A 14,692-nucleotide genomic window follows, 5' to 3' on the forward strand; every position below is an offset into this window, starting at 1 on the left:
AGCGTCACGTGACCCCAATCTCAGGAGCCGGTCAAGGTCACATGGCCTGAGTACAGTTAGTAGTTCCCAGATTCGCCGCCAGAGTAGCGCCACTTGCAACGGAATAAGAGAATGCTACATTGCGCGGTTGACTTGAACTTGATTATTTCTTCTTTGCCGACAGAACCCCAATGTCCCCGCTTGCATTGCTCTTGGACCCTAACGATAGTGTTATAATTTGGCATACCAATGTGCAAAGAAATGACGCAATCTTGATGAAAATTTTGGCTCGTTATTTGTACTCGAATTTGATATATAGGCCTCCAAAGTTCGGAACGTTTTTTTCTGGGCCACCCGGTACTCACAACCATTAAGCCGCATGCATTCCTTCCGCATTTTTGTTGCCGTCGCTGGCTAGCGGCCGACGGCACAGGCCTGTTACACGTGTTGAACATTAATTGCCGCCCGATGCGCAGTTGGGGGACTCACCGTCAGCGTTACCGCTGGCGTCTCGCTGGTTTCCCCAGATTCTCATGAAAATTTCCCTATTTTAAAAATCATTTCCCTAGATGCGGTTATTTTCATGGAATTTGACGTACTTTTCTCATTTTAACCATTCGTGTTATAGTCGCTGCGTCCTAAAACAGCAATTACATAACTACATTCTGTAACGTTAACGTAAGAGATTCTAATGAAATTGCTGGCATATAGCAAATTACTGTATGTGGTATAGGTATAACATAATTGCGTGGTATATCGCAAATTGTGGTGTGTTGTGGGGCGCGGGAAACTACCAACATCGTATGGGTAGCGGTAGTGCTGGCGTAAGAGACGAGTCGATGCATTATTTTGCACCGTCAGTTTAACCGTAAGGAAGTGATATGCGCTAGAGGTAGACATTGTAAAAATCGTGCCAAAACAAAAACTTTGATGTGAAAAATTAGCCGCACCCGAAATGGAACAACGCAGAAGCAGTTTGTTTTGGAATAATAGCAAGAATTATATATACACATGCATACATAGGTAGGTATGTAATTCCCTTTATATCTTTAAAACGAGGGTATCAAACCTGAATTTTTGAAAAATGTTCTCATATTTATTTGGTATGACATGCAGAAGAATAATTCATGACAACAATGATTTCGATTGTTGAAAAAACAACAATTTTTCGGGTTGGTGGTATTTCCCTAGATTTCGTGTGAAATCCATATATCCCTAGATCTTCGCTGATTTCCATAGAAAAGGGAAATTTCCCTAGCAGCGGTAACCCTGCTCACCGTCCCGGGTGGCACCGACTCGACTCTGGTGAAAGGTGAACGTATTCCACCAGTTACTGCGCCGGGCCGGAGCATTTTGTGCCGAGCGGCGGGGACCTCCCGCGGGATACCTGACCCGTGAGATGACGAAGCAGCGAGCTAGTTTGGTGCAGTTGATGCGAGGTCCGGCGCTCTGTATAGGTCACATGTATCGGAGTACATGTAGGTGGCGTGTGCCGCGAGAGGGGAAATGCCACTGTTCCGCCGCGTGACCTCTCTGTGCCCCGGTGGGAACTGACGGCGAATGTTCGTGACCTGATCTGTGACCGTTTGACTCGTATAGGTCTGTCTGTCAGTCCCACTGTTAGCTCTGCTGAACTTTGAGTCCTCACGGCATGTGTCTGTCTGTCTACAGTGCGGCAGCTAACGGCGGCCGAATGGAGGCGCCGCCCTCCCCGACGGCGGGGGCGGCCGGCCCGCGGCGCACCCACAGCCTGGCGCCCGACGATGCCGACTCGCGGCGACCCGCCAAACTGTCCGACCTGAGTGACCTGGTCACCGTCGGCGGCCGGCTGCCCGGCTACCGCTCGCGCCGGCCGTGCCTCTTCGAGCGGTCGGCTGCCACCTGGTGGGACCCGCGCTTCGACTCGGACATCCTCGAGGGCCAGTACCGCGCCACCACCCTACCCCGCATCAAGCGGCGCCTCCAGATGGGTCTGACCTTCTCGCTGCTGGCGGCGCTCGTCTGGTGTGTGTACGTCGGCACGGCTCGGGAGCGGCTCCTGCTGGCGCTGCTGTGTCTGCTGGCCGTTCTACCCCTCCTGGCCGCGCTGGCTGTCACAGAGACAGCCCGGCTCGAGAGGCACCTCGTGGCTGTCTCGGCAGTGGCGGCCGCAGCGCTGTGCCTGCTGTCTCTACTGCCGGCCGCCGCGCGGCTGCCCGGCCTGCCCGGTGGCGCGGCCGTCACAGAGCTCCAGCTGTTCGCCTGGGCGGCCGTGACGGTCACGCTGGTGTACACGATGGTGCCGCTGCCGCTGTACGGCGCTGTGGTCACCAGTGTGCTCTACTCGGTGACTCTGGAGGCTCTGACGGCAGCTGCGGAGACGGAGGCCGGTGTAGCGGCGCGGTTGCTCGTCCGGACCGGGCTCCACATCTGTCTGCACCTGATCGGTCTCCGCACGCTGGTGCTCGCCCAGGTGCACATGCGGAGCACCTTCACCACAGTGGGGCAGACGCTGCTGACACAGCGCCAGCTGGAGCTGGAGAAGCAGCTGAAGGAGAAGATGATCTACTCTGTGCTGCCACGGTCGCTGGCCGACTGGGCGCAAGACGAAATGACCGACCCGGCGGCGGTGTCGCGGTCGGCCGGGCACGGCGCGGCCGACCTGACCCTGCCTCGACCGGCCGCCGCCGGGCCAGAGATCTGCTTCAGGCCCTTCAACATGCAGCCCATGGATCAGGTGAGCATCCTGTTCGCCGACATCGTCGGCTTCACCCGCATGTCGAGCAACAAGTCGGCCGAGCAGCTGGTCGGTCTGCTCAACGATCTCTTCGGTCGGTTCGACGAGCTCTGTACTCGACACGGCTGTGAGAAAATCAGCACGCTGGGCGATTGCTACTACTGCGTCTCGGGGTGTCCCGAGCCGCGTGCGGACCACGCCATCTGCTGCGTCCAAATGGGACTCGCCATGATCGCTGCCATCAAACAGTTCGACCGCGACAATGGCGAAGATGTCAATATGCGTGTGGGTGTGCACACCGGTCGCGTTCTTTGTGGCTTGGTGGGCACGCAGCGGTTCAAGTTTGACGTGTGGTCCAACGATGTGAGCATGGCCAACAAGATGGAGTCTTCCGGCCGGCCGGGGGCGGTGCACATATCAGAGAAGACGCTTCACTACCTGAGGGGCCAGTACACGGTCACACCCGGAGAGCCGGTCGCAGGTGAGTTCAGACGGTCACGGAGGGATATGGAGCTGCTATCAGGGAGGGATGTAACGCGGGAATGATTCGGTACTTTGGTTTACTTGGTAATGTATAATGTAATTGTGCGATGTTCGTTCCCTTGAGATATCATAGCTGGTACATATTTCGCATGTTGTGTATATGTGACTTTTGCCGTCTCGCATGATTTTCTCCTTACGAGTAATATAACGAGTAATACCATTTTTATATATGCAGGTCATACATCATAATTATACTCAGACTCGGGGTATATTCATCGCTCGCTGACGTATCTGTTCCGGACATTCATCATGTCTATGATAGAAAAGACCAGAGTGATGCAGGAATAAGTTACCCGGTATTCGGCGTACTGCTTCTCTCTTCCTCAATGTATAGACGCACAGCCTATCCCGATACAATATGCGCAGGTTTCGCAATCTTATTTTCGGAAAGGCTCACAGCAACACACCGCCACACCAATGTCATTGCTACTGAAATTCAGCCTAACCAACACGGCGACATACGATGCTCGGTATGGTTTGTGGGCTTACCGTCTCCCCACAGTGCGGTGTGCGTTGGTGGGTTTATCGAACGTCGAGCTAGCGTTGCGTCGGCCCTGCCCGGTTAGGTTAGTGTGGGTGGCGCCGTGGCGTGCGGCGTATTGATGGCTTTCTAAAGTAGTGATGTGATATTTGATCAGATAGCAGGTGAATTCCATCAATATCGAGTACGGTGTGCCGTGCTTCGGAAGATTACGTATTCAATTAGCTCTGTATCGAGCGGCGCTCTAGCTCGGGCATCCCACGGTCCTTCAATCGATGTGTAATGTAGCTGGCTAGACCGGGGGACGGCCGCCCGTGCCCCCCTCCCCCCTCAGTCCTCCACACAGCTAATAAACTGGCGGCCGGCGGTACACGGCGGGCGGCGAGCCGGCTGAGACCGGCAACGGGAGACGTTCGATTTCACGCTCGACTGTGCCGCCATCAAATGTGGCTTATTAGCCTCGCGGTGTACTGGGTGCTCCGTGGTGTGTTCTCTGCCGTGTGCTCTAGTTGTCCTGTGCTCCGTGCCGTGTGCTCTCTCGATGGTCCTTACCTTGTGCTCTCTATCGATGGTTCTAATCTACGGTGTCGTTTGCTCTTTGGTTGGCGGAAAGTGCTTTAGAAGGAGAAGTTGTTGAGTGGTGCGGTGTCAATTGTTAGAACCGCGGGGATTTTTGGTGGATGAACTGAGTTGACTCGTTCTGGTGGTGTTGAGATTTAGTGGAGCTTTGTTGAGATTTGGCTCAAATGTTTCGTTTCAAACTGCTGGGTTGTGTTCGATCGCTTTCGTGTGATCTCTTCGAGAGCTGTTTTTTCTGTAGTGGAGGAACATTTCAGTGATGTTCTGAGTGTCTCACTCCGACGGTTTGGATTGGTTTTGTGCGTGAGACGCGTTGTTCAAACAATATGTGTAGTTGACAGCCGTTTAGCTGAAGCCGTGCTTGCTGGTGGTGGTAGGTATCGGTGGCTGCTGTAAATTGTTTTTGGTGGTTCTAGCTGTCGTGCATTATTATGCGAGCGAGGCGCTGTACTAGTGTGAAAAGGCAGGACATGTGCTTTACACGCGGAGGTCAGAAATGTGCCTTTCAGTAGTTCATTGGACAGACCTGACGTGTTATCCTTGACATAAGGCTATAAAATTTACCAATGCTAACAGATGCAGCCGATTTCGATCACTGATATATTGTGCTACACAAGTGGATCTTCCTGCGAAATATGCATATCTACAATGGAAAGGTTCTGAATTCTTATGCTCTGAAATCGACCGGTCATTAGGATGTGCTGTTGCCTTGTTTGGGCAGGCAAGTGCTTGCCGTTTATTATTATTTCGACGACGTTGCTCCAGCACAGACCCTAATGCGGTGTCTCGCCGTGCCGCCCGGCCGTCCTCTGTGTCATTTTGTCTGATTTGTTTCACCATCCAATTATGTGTGTTCGGAGAGCGTCGCGTGAATCGTGGCCCGTGTCAGATGCAGGTCGATAACGCCCTGCTCGAGGACGGCCTTCAGATCTTACCATTGTCCAACGCAACTGGTTTGCGGAAAACATGCGCGAGTGAGCGACGCGGAGCAACGCAGAAAGCTGCGGGTGGATCGCGGAGTGGTCGTCGTTATTGTGTTTCAGTGGAAAATGCTAACTATGCCAAATTACTGCCTTCTGCACGCATACACCTATTATCTCGACTTGCTTGCTTTGCTTGTTTGCTGGAGAACCTTGCATTACTTCTTTGAAGTGTCTTGAAATTTTTAATTTGCTATATAATATGTATGTCCATAAGGTCGTCTGGTCTCCCAAAAGTTATCGGCTTGATTTCTCTTTTAGCTGCTGCTTTTCGGTTACCCCATCTGTATTCCATATCCCTTTCCTTCTTCACACGCACATCCATACATACGCTCACAGCCAGGTCAACAGGTTTAGCGACGCTCAAACCAGCCCAAACCGGCATCTGTTGCTGCGCGACCTCCCGCTAACCCTCGACTCCATGTAAAACGGATTATCCCAATCTCGTCGGCGCAACAGATTACTCCCTTCCTCTCTCTTCTCTCCTCTCCCTCTTCGCCGTATGTTCCCTCACGTTGCCCTCACGTACCGCCTGGCTTCATTACGGTCGAGTCACGTCTGGTCGTGATTTTCTCGGCGATGTGGTAATGCTCCGCGCTTGTTTGTGAGCCGCCGATTGTGTCTAAATTGCGTCGCTGCGGCTTTTTGTGTGTCTGTATCACAGCTTTGTGGGAACTGGGGATTACGAGAGGAACTGGGGATTATAGTCTTGCACTATATATAAGAGACAACTGGCAACTGCATTGGTGGTATTTGGCTACCCAGTACCTACCCTTTAAATGCTTGCTGTGTAACGTGTTTTGCGCTTGCTGCTAGTACTGTTGCATGTTCTGCTTCCCACTGGTAATTTGATACGAATTATGTGCGACGTTTTCCAAGATATCTAATTTCAGTGGTCTGCCTCGCAGGCATTATCAGCATTGCCAGCCGCAGCGGTTCCCGCTAATTAATTATAATGATGTCATTAGCTAGCCATATATAGCCGTGTTTGTTTGTGCTGAATTTAGACCGTGTTCCGTTGTTCTTGGTTTGTTTTGGACTCGCAAGAACTACTAATATAGCTAGGCATGAATGCCGAAGCATTCATGATAAGCATAGCAATAGCATCAACATATATCGGCTGAGTTTACCTTGATTTGAAGCACTGACCAGGCGTGCAATGCATTTACAATTTTTTTTCGCGACCTACTCATCGACGTACCTACATGACTCCCTCTTCGTTGTGTGTCATTGGAGGCAGAGTAACAATATACTCGCTGTAATACGAAAATTTATGTATCTACGGGAGAACCAGAATCTTGTCTGCCGCCTCGTTCCACGAAAGCATGCCCTCTTGGCGTATTGTTTTTATCCAAAACTGAGCCTGTCAGCTCACACGTGTTACCACTACGCGTCCGTCTGCGGTGCCGCGTGACGTAGTGGTGAAAAGGGTTCTCCTGGGTTCGACGGAACTTGTATGTGATCGGTCTGCAACGCGGGGCTTCCTTGGCCGGTGCAGATGGTGAGAGCGGTGACCCGGTCCACTGGTCTCTGAACGTGTGCCGCCTGAGTTCAGCTTGTTGGCTTATCGATGAAGATGTGTATGCCTTCTGCTGATGTGTCTTAGTGTGTGTATGGACTATGGAGGCGGATAAGTTTGTTCATCATCCACTTATAAATGGTAGTCGTTAGTTCTGTATTGTTTCACCGAAAGAACTGTGATGGAAGAGGCGGCACCACCCACCAGCGTCGTGACTTGTGTTGTGGGACCGAGCTGTGGTGTGGCAATAGTAGCTTCCCACTTGAATGCTCGCTCGTCGCCGCTTCCACGGGCGGTAGCGTGCCGGAGGCGGTGCAGTCGGTTTTGACTATTCATCATCCGTCGCCGTCAGAGGATGATGTGATTAATCGAAATGCGTAGACCAGTAGCGACCGGTTCCGCCTTAACCACGGTCCACGGTGGCATTACAAATCAAATCACGTTGACTTCTTTGTAACATCAGATATCGACTCTCATTCTCTCCGTTTTGCGTTTGACTGTCTCGTCGTCGGACTTTCTGAGGCTTTTCGTTTCTTGATGTGTCTGTCTCATTGTTTATCTGACCGTCTACCTATCTGTAAATTGCGTATGTGCCATCTGCTGGATTGAATTTCCGTCTTAATTTCTGACTATCTACTTGTTTCTGCCTGTATTTGTCTCTCTGTTTCACTATTTGTCTGCCTGTCTGTCTGACATGAATCTACATCTCTGTATTGCAGACCTGCAGACGTACTTTATCGTACGGCGTAAGACGCTCGTCTAGTCGTCTCTGTAACCGTCTGACTTTTCAATGCCCCACAGACTTGCAGACGTACTGAACTGTACAGCGTAAGATGCTCGTTTGACTGTCTGATCGTCTGACTGTCTGATTTTCTGTCTCGCAGACCTGCAGACGTACTTTATCGTACGGCGTAAGACGCTCGTCTCGCAGCGGTCTGAACCCACCTCTCCAAACGACGCCGGTCCGGTGCCGATTGTGCCACTCAGTCAGAAGTGCTGCTCTCTGCCCTGTGTCATCGAGGCGACCGATACGCCAGCGCGGGTGAGTGGCGGAGAGGGGGAGAGTAGTTGGGGGCCCCCCGGGTAAGTAGGTCCCTTCTTCACTGCAACCGTGATTGCGCCTGTGGAGGGCAATCACGGTGGTTGGGAGGTAAAGGGTTTGGAGTTGGGTAGACTGTAGGGGCTGTCGGGCTGGGTGGAAGGATAGGGCTTCTTGGCAGTGTGGGTGGGCGGGACTTCAAGTCCCATTGAGTGGGAGCGGGAGATCGGGTGAGGTTGTAGGATGAAGATAAGAAATAAGGCGTGATTGAGTGGATGTTGAAAGCCGGATTAGGTCTGTGTAAGTTCCTGGTTGAGTGGGAGCGCAAGATTTCCACAAGGTTTGTTGAAGTTGAAATCTGGATTGAGTCAGTGTCACCTTCCAACTAGCTGGGAAATTTTGGTTGAGTACCGAGTTCAACGTATCTTCCACGTATTTCCTGAGACAAGACAGATAAGGGCAATGTTTTGGTGTGGTCTTGCTTGATGTGCCTCATCTCCCAACAGACCGGCGTAGTACTAGGGAGTGGTTCGCCGCACCCGAACTATCTGCAACCACTACCTCATGTGTCGCTGACCTAATCAAAATGAAGACGCCACTACGATGAACTCTCTGTGAAGATCGATGCGCCCCACACCTGGTGACAGTTTCATCTTCTTTGGGAAATGACTTTGAGCGCCCGGTGCGGTCCGTCAAACCTTGCTTCATTCTGCCGCTGTTGAGGCAGATTATTACAGCTCGTACGTGTCAGGACATAAGCCAGAGGGGCGGAGGGAGAGAGGGATAAGCCGCGATCAGTGCTGATCTGTTCAGAGATCGTTTAGCCGCTATGGATCGGATTATAGCTTGTCAGCACGAAACGATGCCTGATCTGCGCTGGCGAATATTCTGCGGCTCATTGCATTCATTGGCGAGGCCTACGCGATTAATAGCGATGTTGTAAGTGACGAAATTCGGCATCATCGTGTCATTTGCAGAGCGCTATTTTGTGTTTATCATATATTGCCGTTAGAACCATACTGTAACGCGGGCCGACTTGCACTACCAAATCCCACCGTATTTCCCCCGACCCTAACTCAGTCCAATCCGCTCCTCGGGGCAGTCCAGCTCAGAGATGGCCGCTGTTACCAGCCTGGCAGTGACAAAATTCGGAGCCGGCCGGCGGCGTCCCTGTGGTGCCGTCTCTCAGCCCATCGGAGGCCGACGCGCCCGCAGAATGGCACAGGATGTGGAGTAATCACATTGACCTTTCGGCCGGTGGTGGCTCGCCGCGCCGACACCGGGAGCCGCGAGCTGCGAGCGCCGGTCGGGCTGAGCCAGCGCTGAGCTGAGCTCCTGCAGCTCGGGCCTCGCGACTCTCACCGGCCGAGAGTGGTGGGATGAGAGAAGATGTCTGGATTTTTGTCGCGTCGTTCTTTTCGGCTGGAAGCTTGAGTGCAGGAAAAGGGCGCTGAGTAGAGGGTGAATTGGTGAAACGACTGTTGGTGACAGGTGCTGATTCAGGATGAGTCGCGATAACGTCTCAGTTCCAAATGGCGAACCGTGTCAGGTGGCAGGGAGGCGAAAAGCAGAGTCTTATGCGAAAGCTGCAAATGCAGTCTTTTATTCCCAGAACGTGTGATGAACTCTGTCCAGTATCAGGAATTTCATTCGTGAACGTCCCGTGTTTCAATTCCCTGCAGTCTTCCCCTTCCCTGCTCCGGCTGTTCCAAAGTCTTGTTCCTTGGTTCGCGGGTAATGAAGCAATCAAACTCCCTGTAGCACCTGTGCACATCCGCAGCCGCAGCTGCGCTGAGCGCCATGGCTCACAAACAAGGTCCACTGCAGACGTATCGGGCTTCGGGTGATGTTCGCCAGAAATCGACTCAAGTGCTGTTGGCACAGGGGCCGCATGCCATTATCTGCTGCTTAGGATTGCCCAAGCACCGCATGCATAATCTGCCCTGCCCATGTCGGCCTTTTGTTCGTCCCATCGCTGGCTGTTGCCCCTTGCACCGTCATAGAAGGCATTGCTCATTAAATCATCATATACCGCTAAGCGTCTGGTTTTAGCCGGTCCATCATTCACGTCCTGGGTGTGGCACACGATCGGCTCCGTGCAGCGTGCATGGTCTTCTTCTTTTACATTTCAAATTTTCACGGCTTTACTGGCGGTGTGCCCCTCCCATCTGGGCAGCGATAGCCCGGATACGAGGCCGACTACGCCGCTACACGCGCCGTGCTGAACACTCCATGGGGACAGGGCCCGGGGGAGCCAGACTGCTCGTCTGGCCGCACCAGATAAGGTGCCTGGAGGTCAGTGACCCGGCTGTCTATTCCGAGAGCGTCCCGGTGATTGGGCACCTGTTGAAGTGTCAAACAACGCGCCGTGCTCATCGCCAGCTCCCCACTCTCTCCTCTGGTCCTCCCGTCCTCTGCACACGGGCTCTAATTATCAGCACAGCCGTCCCTTTATTCTGTCGGAAGGCTTTCATCATGCTTCTGCTAGAAGAGTGGGCGGGTGTATTCATATTCCCGGAAGATACTGTCAGTGTTGTTATGTTTATTTATGTCTGCATTTCCTCCATCTCAGATCGGATGTCTACCATCCCGCCATCCCTCATCCAACCTCTTCCTCTAGCCGTCATCTGTGTGCTCTCCCTCCTCTTTCCTCCCATCCCCTCTCTTCATCGACTGACACTGTCTAGCTCTTCGCTGGTCCTCTGTGCAACATGTGAAGGATCTGCCGTTGAGCCAATTCATTGGTGCCGGATTGCGCGTGACGCCGTGCGGACATCCCACGGGGCTGGCCCCGCTCCTCCCTCTACGTGCCCCAGTATTGATCGGGCGGTTCTCCTTTGGGTCTGGCGGGCCGGCGCCGTGCGGGGGCGGTACCTCCGCCACGCGCCGAGCCGCAGTCGCCACCTGTCCCCGAGGGGACCAGACGACGAGCTGTCTGGACGACGTCAGGCCACCGGTGCTGCCGGGCTGCTCGACAGAGTTGTGGAGTTCCCAGCAGCGGCCCAGGGAGAGCGAACGAGTGGGCTGGGTGGGGTGGGTCGAGCGAGCTGACTGGAGGAGGAGAGGGGAGGGAGGGAGGGAGGAATGGGAGGAATGGTTAAAGTTTGCGAGTGGTTTCACCGTGTGCGCTGCTGAGTGCTCGAGCGGCAGGTCGTTGACCGAGAGAGCTCGGTCAACACTCAACAGGTCGTCAGGGCTTCGAGAAGAAGTTGGCGTCGAGTGCAGGCTTTTAGAGCACTGCGAGGGACCGTTGATTAGGCTTGTTGACCTTGCTCACCTGGGTGAGGGCATTGCCGTACCAGTTGGTTCAGTTTTCTGGAGTTGTTTGTTGGCTTTTCGCCACAGTCCCTAAATCGTTTTACATTATTTCAATGCCCTAATGTCGTTCCCGAACTTCAGCGTTAGTAGTTTTATCCAGATCTCATCACTTTTTCACGTTTTCTACTTCGTGCTCTAATTTTGTTGCAACGATAATGTCAACTCGATGCGGCTTTCGCTGCTGGTATCGTCTCTTGCGACCTGCAGCTGACCTCTCCCCCCTCGTTTACCTTCAGGTGGAACCTCTGAACGAGCTCGCCTCCCTGGACCCTCACACCACGCGCGCCCCGCGGCCGAGGCCCGGGCGACCAGATCGCGACGCCAAAGGTGAGACTTAGCGTGAGTTGTGAGATTGCTTTAAGCTGATGTGAGATGTGTGGTAGCTCGCCTTCAGCCGATGTGAGTTGTCTGGTTGCTCGCCTTCAGCCTATGAGAGTTGTCTGGTAATTTGGCTTCAGCCTATGAGAGTTGTCTGGTAACTCGACTTCAGTTGATATGGATTGTATGGTGGCTGGTCTACAACTGATAAGGGTAAATGGCTCTTGTGAACTCGTCCCCAGTCTGTGTGAGCTACCCCTTCCAATGGCCCGTTTCACGCCGCCTGAGTGAGTTGTTCTGTGCAGTCCGTCTCTTTGGTGAGTGAGCTGTCTGACTTACAGCACCTGGCCAGTGTGAACTGTCCAGTGTCCAATGGCTGGTTTCCAACACGAGTGAGATATGTGCGGCCCATCCTTGGCCCGTGCAATGCCGCTACCGCCCGACCTGTATGCTAACGTCGCCCAAATATGACAGTATTGTCAAAAATAACGCTCAAGTGAGCGGTACATTCTGCTAACAGTTTTTGCAGTTTTCCGTCTGCGTCTGACGTATACCTCGGACAATGTGCGTCATTGTGAATCCTTAACGGCCGTTATGGGCGCTCGATCGGGCGGCGGCTGCCCGATTTGGGCAGCGGCATTTGGAAAAGGGCGGCGGCTATGCTGAAAAACGCGCCGGTGAAGTGTGCTCGTTGCGCTGTCTGCGACCGAGCGGTCGCCCCGCCGATGAACGAACGGGCTGGCCTTGAATGTGGTGCCAGCAAGCACCGTCACTGAACGGGGTGTCGCTTTTTAGCGGAATATCGTTATGTCGCGTCACGCATGCTGGGAGCATTTCTATGGGGATTGATTTGGCCCTCGTGTGTTATGTGAAATGTGATTTCTTTGCTAACTTTATCCACAAGCTGATAACCTTTGGGCATCAGGTATCTCAGCTCAGAATAGCATCAACTATGTGCAACTGGCCACGACACTCCCAACCTCGACAGCTGAAACGTCTCCACCTGCTTCCGTGTTGTCGTAGTCCCAATACATGGACACCAGTGGTCAACGCCAGTCAATGTCCAGACAGAGCAGCTATGTTGTCTGAGTCCCTCGCCAAGCACCGGGCGGGGGTCACGACACTTTGACCTGTCCCTGGGAGGGTCCCAGGTCACCACACAGTGGCACCCGCCCACGCGACACTGCCCCACACCTCTGTCCCGGCCGGGCTATTTCGGTCTGTGTACCGTCCCGTCCCGACCGTCCGCGGCGGCGGGCCGGTCGACTGGCCGTGCTCCGCCGTGCCGTGCGGTGCTCTGTTGACCATACCGTGCCGTGCACTATGGCCAACACGCCCGCCAGCCGGTGGCCAGCGCTTCTTCCGGCGCTCTCAAGGCCTGTTTGCCAGCTGGCGGTAGAATGAGGCGCCCTTTTGCCGCCACCATTGCTGGACCGGCCTAGCTCGGCCCATGGCCCCGCCGCCCGCCCGCCCGCGGGCTCCCCAGCCGCGTCTGTTTGTGGATATGTGCGTTGGAGTTTGACCGCGACCAGCGCACTGTTTGCGTCGGCTCGTTTTCGGCCTGTTTGAGTTGGCTCGTGACGCTTTGTGTGGCCCACCCCCGCCACCGTCTGTTTGTGTTGGTCGACCGCGCGGCGCAATGCTGCGAAGTCGGATCGGGTGGCGATGATACACGTGCTTTTGTGTTATCCTCCAGTGCCGCGTGCGATAGTTACAAAGTAGTCTCCGTCATAAGCCGTAGAGTTCCGGTGTTATTTCTGGTGGTGCTGCCCGCGCCAGCGTCCACGTAAATATTCCTGTCTGGACGGCCGCCGGCATTACGTTAGTTTGTTATGACTGCGGCCGGGCGTATTTCTGACCGTCTGACGTAGTTTTGGGACAGCGGGGAATTGTAGGAAACCAGGAAGAGGATGCGTTTCTGGCAGTGGTTAGTGTAGTGTTTATGAAATCAACAAATCAGGATAAAAGCGCGTTATAGGCTAGGAAAAGTGTGACATGCTACAGCATTATGTGAATGCGAGCTATCGGCTATCATTGTGTACGTTTCAGTTTTAGTCATTGTGTAATCGTTTCTGCAGGTTGAACGTAGTGCCTTTTTAGTCGTATAATGTTCTATGTTTCTAGTATTGCCGTATTCGCCGGTTTTGTACCTACCTATCGTGTGGCTACAGCGATTGTCTGCGACACCGAGCGGTTTTTGTGGCTGTTCGTGAGGCGCCATAATGTGTTTCCAGAGGTTGTCGAGTCCTTTGTATGTTGTCCTTGAGTCCTGAATCTGACAGGGTTGGCGTCCCGTTAGGCGCCCGTCAGGGCGGAATTATTGTACTCGTATGTTCTGCTATGGCTGTGACTGGTCCTTCATGTGGTTGGCTCAATAGTGCATTTGTGATTTGTCTTCATGTAGTTTGTTATTTGGTGACAAAGGTTGTACCAGTAACGACCTTGAGGGTACTGTACCGATGTGCTTTTTACTTTGCCGTCACATCTTTCAATTCGTCTTGGACCTTTATTTGTGACATCCTCTGTCTTCTGCGTCTATCCCTTCTGTTCCAGACCTGTGCATTTTTGACACTGCGCCCGTACTCGTGTTCACACTTTGACAATGAGTTCTGACGCTTCTGGTCACACCAGTATGTATGCTTTACATCACCTCTGTGCCCATCATTCATCTGTAGGCATGGAGCTGCTATCCGCCTAGCTCTGCCCCGGTTCTGACTGTGCCATCCTCTCTCGTATACCCCTCAGGCCGCTGCCGGGGTACTGATATCCGCCCCGTTTCTGACCCAGCCTCCCTCCCTCGTATATTCCTCAGGTCGTCGTCAGAGCGCCGCCGCCCGGCTCCACTTCACCACGGTGGCTGGGAGTGGTAACCTGCGACCACTGCCCGAGGAGCGAGCTGCCTCGGTATGTTGGAGACGGATGGATAGACGAACTGATGGTGTGACGGACTGAGACGGACGGATGGACGAAACAGACTGACTGGTTGAAATAGTTGTATGCCGGACCAACACAATTGCTGAGACTGTTGGCTGTTGAGACTGATACACTGATGTTCTGGTGGGATTTAGAGGAGATCTAGGATCCGTTTGGCCTGACCCTGACACAAGACAGAATAATGACAGAACTGGAGTGGACTGATAAATGGACATACGGACTGAAACGTGGACCTCTGATCTACCGCTTACTTTCCAGGGTTGTATACGACTCAATCAATAGCAAT

The 14,692-nt window shown here is 53.4% G+C and overlaps 1 protein-coding gene across 3 annotated transcripts in view; it reads left to right on the plus strand.

The window, feature by feature from the left end:
• Positions 1-14,692, plus strand: part of LOC122389246 (adenylate cyclase type 9-like) — a 78,016-nt gene that overhangs the window by 47,825 nt on the left and 15,499 nt on the right. For all 3 annotated transcript variants that reach the window (XM_043381104.1, XM_043381103.1, XM_043381105.1), the window contains 4 exons: positions 1,651-3,176; positions 7,682-7,839; positions 11,391-11,481; positions 14,285-14,376. In XM_043381104.1, coding sequence (XP_043237039.1) covers positions 1,673-3,176; positions 7,682-7,839; positions 11,391-11,481; positions 14,285-14,376 — 1,845 coding nt within the window. In that variant the 5' untranslated portion in view covers positions 1,651-1,672. The remainder of the gene's footprint in view (positions 1-1,650; positions 3,177-7,681; positions 7,840-11,390; positions 11,482-14,284; positions 14,377-14,692) is intronic.

This window comes from Amphibalanus amphitrite, unplaced genomic scaffold (genome assembly GCF_019059575.1).
Source record: "Amphibalanus amphitrite isolate SeventyFive unplaced genomic scaffold, NRLGWU_Aamphi_draft 000350F_arrow, whole genome shotgun sequence".
Lineage (NCBI taxonomy): Eukaryota > Metazoa > Arthropoda > Thecostraca > Balanomorpha > Balanidae > Amphibalanus > Amphibalanus amphitrite.